Source organism: Mesoplodon bidens (assembly GCF_964165515.1).
Source record: "Mesoplodon bidens genome assembly, chromosome: 2".
NCBI lineage: Eukaryota > Metazoa > Chordata > Mammalia > Artiodactyla > Ziphiidae > Mesoplodon > Mesoplodon bidens.
Window position 1 is genome coordinate 110,994,042 of NC_138177.1, and position 6,659 is coordinate 111,000,700.

Genomic DNA, 6,659 nt, shown 5'->3' on the forward strand with positions numbered 1-6,659 from the left:
ATATAATGTGTAAAAAATGTGATGCATTTAATCCTTGAATGCTGGAAGAACACTTTTAAAGTATTGTAAACACATCTGTATTATATTACACAGGGAAAAGAATGTATGCACTCTGTGGCCTATGGGCACGAGGGTGGCTGGTTTAGGAAAACGGAATATTTTGCATTTCAAGTTTATTTTCCACATAAAAAATATTCTGTGATTCTAAAATGGAGAATTTAATTCCAGGAGTGGGTCATGTGGTGAGGCAAACAGGAGTAAAGTTTTGGTTTTGCAGCCCTCTCATTTGTCACCCACTTCTTAAAAAGAAATCAGTTTTTATAATGGGCTTGGCTTTGCATTTTGTTAAGCACTTCTGCTTTCCCTTATTGGAAAAATATTGCACAGGACAGACTTAGAACACAGAGAAATCACTATACCAAGAGTTCTTAGTAAGTGTGCTGCATGTCTGAGTCAGCTGCAAGGTATGGTGCAAATAATTTGTCACTAATTAGGAAATATCAAAGTTTGTATGATTTACTTTTAAAATTACAGCAGATTCATATGTATCCCGATGGTAACCTCACTCTTGATCACTGACTGGTATTCCAGTGTAATTTCTTGAGTGGAAGGGGAAAGGGTGGAGTTCCAGCTGTCAGGCCTGGCATCCCTTGGGATGTATGTTTTGTATGTGAATATCATCTGTCATTGGTAGAGATGGAGAAAAAAAGTTGGAGAACTTCTGCACTACACTGGTGAAGGTGTTCTCTACTTTCTCCTCTTTGTCGTGACATGATAGTCACTTGCCAACACATTCCCTTATGCAGCTCCTGGTGAGCCAGCTGAAATTCCACCCCTTTATTCCTACCTCAGAAAACAAGCAAGGGAGAATGCTAGGGGCATGCAACTTTAATCAACTAAAAAAAAAAAACTTTTTTTTTTTTATGTAATGACTTGAGAATTTCCGAGACTAGAGCTTTCCTAATGTCAAATTATTTCATATACTTTTGATTTAGCTTTAGGACCTCTATAATAATAGCTCTTTTACCTGATTTTCTTGGTAAAGTTACTATATTATAAGGAAATAACTGTTGAATTAATGTCATCACCATTTAAAATTTTTTAATGTAAGGGACTCATTTTATTTACAAGTAATTTCAAATAAAATGGTATTTTTTATTTTTGTTTTGCTTTTTTACTATAAGATATTATGAAATGGATCCTGACAAAAGTCTCCTTGACAATTTGAGGAACAAAGTGATCATTGAGTACCCAACATTACATGTGGTATTAAAAGAATACAGTAATAACATGGAAGTTCTTCACCAAGGTAAGTGTAAATTTGTTCCCATAATGCTTAAATAACTCTAGTGAACTGAAGCAATTACATTAGTGTCTTTATATATTTTCCCACTGTACTTACACACTTAACTGAATTTACTCTGTAACTACAGATAATACTGTAAAGAACCATATGATTGAGCTGTTGCTTCTGTTCTGTTTCAGAGCATGCAAGCTTTTATCAACTTAAAATGAATGAATCGGTTTGAATGTCTGGCTGTAAAAGGATATACTTTGCCTTTTGGGAGTTTTGTGTGTTTTTGTCTTTTTAAGGTAATAGTCTTCAAGTAACAGTCTGCCTATGATCAGATAAATTTACTCCCTAATTAAAACTCTTTAGAGATTCCTAAAATGAGAGATTACAAAACATTTTTAGTATTCTACCTTACAGAAAAGGGAAATGTTTCAAGGAACATTGTGTTTAAAATTTGGACTGCATTTAGAATAAGCTGGTGCCATTGCCTTGACCCTTTATCTCCCTTTCTTTTAAACCGACTGGTTTTACTTTCTCTGATTTTGTTTCCTTGGCTATATTCCTTGGCATTTTAGTGATTCCTTAAAAGTAGATACTTTCCGCTCCTTGGTGAGTAATGGAATTGGGAGGATTTATTAAAACCAGAAATGCTGTATGTAAAACGTTAGTATATAAAGTGACTTACCCATATCTGCAGTTACTGATTAAGCTAATTATGTTTCAGTATGTAAATTCTGTGGATGAATAAAATTTTAAAATTACTTCTAAAAAGAGAGAGCTTACTTACTTAACTCAAAACCATTAGATAGCACTTTCAGCTAAGAGTTATAGGTACAGACCAAGTTTCATTGTAACAAACTCCAGAGGGCCATAGAATCCTTGGATTGGATTGAACTCTATTTTTTAAAATAATATGTTTTGAAATATGTGGTTCAGGTTTTATTGTTATACAATCATTATGGACTGTAATAGGCAGTAAGCTTTGTTGTAAGGTCTTCTCTGTATGTGTGTATGATAGCTTTTTTTCTTTGTGCAAGTTAATAGGAGAATTACTTTTTTTCCCTAAGTGGCCAAAATTTTGTCAGTGCCACAATGTGAAACCAGATTTTTAATTGGCACACACCAAGTTTCTAATAATCAATTATATGTCTCTAAATCTTTAGGTTAATTTTTTTTTTTTTTTAACATTTTGAATGGATTGATTTTTTTTTTTTTGGCTGTGTTGGGTCTTCATTGCTGCACACAGGCTTTCTCTAGTTGTGGTGAGCGGGGGCTACTCTTCATTGCGGCACGGGGGCTTCTCATTGTTGTGGCTTCTCTTGTTGCGGAGCACGGGCTCTAGGTGCACAGGCTTCAGTAGTTTTGGCATGTGGGCTCAGTAGTTGTGGCTTGCGGGCTCTAGAGCTCAGGCTCAGTAGTTGTGGAGCACAGGCTTAGTTGCTCCGCAGCATGTGGGATCTTCCCGGGCCAGGGCTCGAACCTGTGTCCCTTGCATTGGCAGACAGATTCTTAACCACTGTGCCACCAAGGAAGCCTAGGTTAATTCTTGACTTTATATTTTTTACAATTTGAGAACATCCATTTTTATTTTCTCAAATTAAGTTAGAAATTTCAGTTCTAAATGACCAATTTCACTTTTTTAAAAAGCTGTGTAAAACCTTATTTTTTCCTTAATATAATTCAGATAGCTCTCTCTCTCTAAATGTTGGTTTCAGGGAAAGTTGTTTAGTAATGTGGGTTACTAGCCAGAGCAAACATTGTCTGTGTAAATAACCACAGCACACACAGTTCCTCTTTCACCTTGTTTAGGAATGCACATTGAAGTAAGGCTTCCTGTCATGAAGCAAAAAGAAAAGGCTACTTTTGTAGTGTACTTGGAACCTTATGAAGTAAAATTTGCTATTTTTTGGTGGGTATACGATGTTTGGCTTATTTACAGAAAGCTCAAGTGACTCGTGCTTTCAGTATAGAGGATCATTTAGGGCTGCTGTGGCAAAGAACCAAAGAGGATCTAGCAGGATTTTAAGGACCATATCAGTGTTGTCACATAAATACACACACTTTAAAAATAATGCCAGGCCTTCCTGTAGATGCTTTTCTTTGTGTAAGCACTTCAAGTTGTCTGTTTCTTTGTACATTCCCACAGCGTTGGATGTTCTGCAGGGTGGTCCCTTAATGCAGGGGGAGGGTTATATAAGAACAGGGCATTTTCTTTGGAAAGCCTTGAAATTCTTTCTCTCTCCAGAGGCAAAAATGTTGGATTTTGATCTTGAGTTCATAGCAAAGGTGTCTCTCTTCTAGTTTGGGAAAAATGTGTTTCTGAACTGGAATTCAGTTGTTTTTCACACTTCATGATTGTTATAATGTTTGTTATAAGTCTAGATTGCCATAGTTTATTTTTTCAAACGTCTGCCTTTTTTGCTGGGCAATAGACAAGTTTTGTTTGCTTGCTTTTTGCTTTTTACAGAATGAAAAGGGTTGACTGGAAAAGGTTAAGCAGTTAGGATAGCCCACTAGGTGTAGAGTGTAGAGTGCTGCTCACCCACCTTGTATCAATCCAGTGGGAAGTGCTCAGAATGGTGTTACTTGTCTCACAGGTCCTTGTTTGCCAAAGTTAGCTGGTAGATTTAAATGACACAATAGAAGCATCCTACATTTCAGTCTAAGGAAAAAAGAATGGACTTCCATGAAAAGAAGAAAACTGGGCAACTTCAGTAAGCAGCGAAAGGAAAAGGTGTTTCCCAAACTGCAGTGCCAAACAGCACAAAGCCCATTAACTTTAAAATACCAGCAAAATATTTGTCTCTGTTATTCTAATATAACTCAAAATTAGAAAATATCTGTCTTTTGAGGAGTCCAACCCAAAAATGATTACTTGAATTAGTGAAAATACTACCATAGCAGTTACTTACATATCAGTCTCTTCTTTTTTAACTTTTTTTGATTTTGCTCACGCCATGCAGCTTGTGGGATTTTAGTTCCCTGACCAGGGATCAGACCCAGGCCCTTGGCAATGAGAGCATGGAGTCCTAACCACTGGACCGCCAGGGAATTCCCACTTCAGTCTCTTCTTGGGCCAATAAATCCTTTCATCCATTCTTCCTCTCTCCTCCCTCACTCCTGCTTACCCCCTCTTTTTCTTCCTTTCTCTTTCAGTGTGTGTGTGGGGGGGCAGTGGGATGGGGATGGAGTTCAGGCACAAGAACACACATGTAAATGCCACAGTGCAATAGGTTCTATAATGGTTTAAGTGCAGAGAAAGCCGGAGGAGAAAACAACTAACTTGTAATATCGTGGAGATACTTGAAGGACTCTGCTAGAGTTTATGAAATTCCATAAGGATCAGGACCATATCTTGGATAGAACCTATTTCAGTACCTTCCTCATAAAAAGGACTCAGTGGACACCAATTTGGTTGCTGGTACAATTGTACATCTAGGTACCATCGGCATATCCCAAGGAACTTGGCAACTGGAATATGAGGCAAGATCCAAGTTTATGGTTCTGGCATCGGCTCTTATTAGCTGGGTCCTTGGCATTCACTCTGCTTCTCTGAGCTCTATTTTCTTTATCTACACAATGGAGATAAAGGGCTATAAGCCTCAAGCAAAATAATCTCTATTTTAACCTTAACCATTTTCAAAGTGTTTATGTGTTATTTCCTTTTAGCTTCACTATACCATGAAATAAGTGGTGTGGTTACTCTGCTTCCCATTTTGCAAATTGAAAAAAGAAACCTAAAATTTGGAGTAACTTACAGTTATATTGATTCAGCATTCATGCTACCCTGGGGGGGATAGATATAGGAAAGAAAGGTCCAGTGTCTATCCTCAAGGAACTCTCAGTTTAGTTAGTGAATCATAGTCTTGCTGAAGTCAAGGCAGCTCCTTTAAAGGAGTTCCATTTCTGCTCTGAGTCTTCTTTCCTGTGAAAAGAAGGAGATGGAGATTAGCTAGTCTTCTGTCAGCCCACATTCACTCAACATATACTGACCCTCAATTTTAAGTTTAAAAAAAATCATGGAAAAAATTTATTCCAACCACACTTGGCCAGTCTCTGTGATAATAGTGGTCTATTCAGTGGCAAAAGTATCAGATCCTACCCACACTGAGAAGTGACCATTCCCAAGTCTTCCACAGAGTCAGGAAGGATGTTACCTCACAAAATATAATTGCCACTTTCAGACATCATTTCTCTATTTATTGTGGCCAGAATTGTATATCCCAGCTGCCTGGGACATGACATGGTTTGTCTGTCACCATGAGCAGTGCTGTTGGTATGCATCAGAAGGGAGGAGAGAAGAGGGGAAAACAGAACAGGCTAAACAGAAACAGCATAAACACCTGACTGTATGTTTACTTATTTTTTTCAGTGAAAGATGAATCCACTAAGAACATTGGCAATTAAAATTGAGCACTTCTTTTGGAGGAAGAACATGAAGATTCCCAGACAATTGCAGAGGACCTTGTTGGAAGATTTGGGGGTATTGTTGCTTGGTGGTTGGAATTTTTTGTTTCTCTGAAAAGTAATTAAACAGTCTTAAAAAAAATTTTTAATATATTTTCTAGCCTCTTAAATTGACTCATAAGGCACAGGCTTTAATATGCTTCATTCTGTAGGCCGAAAATTTTTTTGTTTGTTAGTTTGATGCAAGACCAAACCCAAGGATCACCTGTGTCAGCCACAAACTTGGCGTTCTCTTTAGTGGAACCTCACTAAACAGAAAGGCCATGTGGCAGACCATCTAGCCACAGGAGGACTGGTCCATCATTTGCCTATTCTTGTCTTTGGGATTATATGTAACTTAACCTCTCGAGACAACTGGATGAGTCTTTTATACTTGGGTAGCACCCAGTATGATGTCCTTTGTAAAAGGTTGTCTAAATACTATGAACTGCTATTTCTTATATTCATTTCAGAAAATCAGTGGCTCCACATTGTTTGAACCATCAGTGCTCATGAATTTGGCTTTACTTGTTCACACAGTGAGCTGTGTCTTACTATGAATTCTGTGCCTTTCATCCCATTCCCACTCTACTCTTGTCATTACCACACAGGGTGTTGTGATGAGCAGTTTTATGATGTGTTTTGAAACATCTAGCAATAACTAAAGAAAAAACACTTGGAACTCTTCAAAGTGTTACTGGAATGTATGTGTGAATTTATGTATATACATGACTTAATTTATACCTTATGGCAGCTCTGTATACATTATGATCTCACATATTAAAATTAAAGTTTCCTAGTTTTATTGGAATTTATACAGTTATGAAATTGCAATATGTCTATAAAAGATTATTACATCTGTATTGCATCTGTGCACTTAATGGTTAAAAAAACAATGACAAAATTGGACATTAATGAA

General features: G+C 37.1%; 1 protein-coding gene across 1 annotated transcript in view; it reads left to right on the plus strand.

Annotated features, from left to right (window-relative positions):
• Positions 1-6,540, plus strand: part of ZNHIT6 (zinc finger HIT-type containing 6) — a 55,824-nt gene extending 49,284 nt beyond the window's left edge. The window contains exons 9-10 of the mRNA XM_081222821.1: positions 1,185-1,309; positions 5,667-6,540. Coding sequence (XP_081078947.1) covers positions 1,185-1,309; positions 5,667-5,701 — 160 coding nt within the window. The 3' untranslated portion in view covers positions 5,702-6,540. The remainder of the gene's footprint in view (positions 1-1,184; positions 1,310-5,666) is intronic.
• Positions 6,541-6,659: the final 119 nt, after the last annotated feature.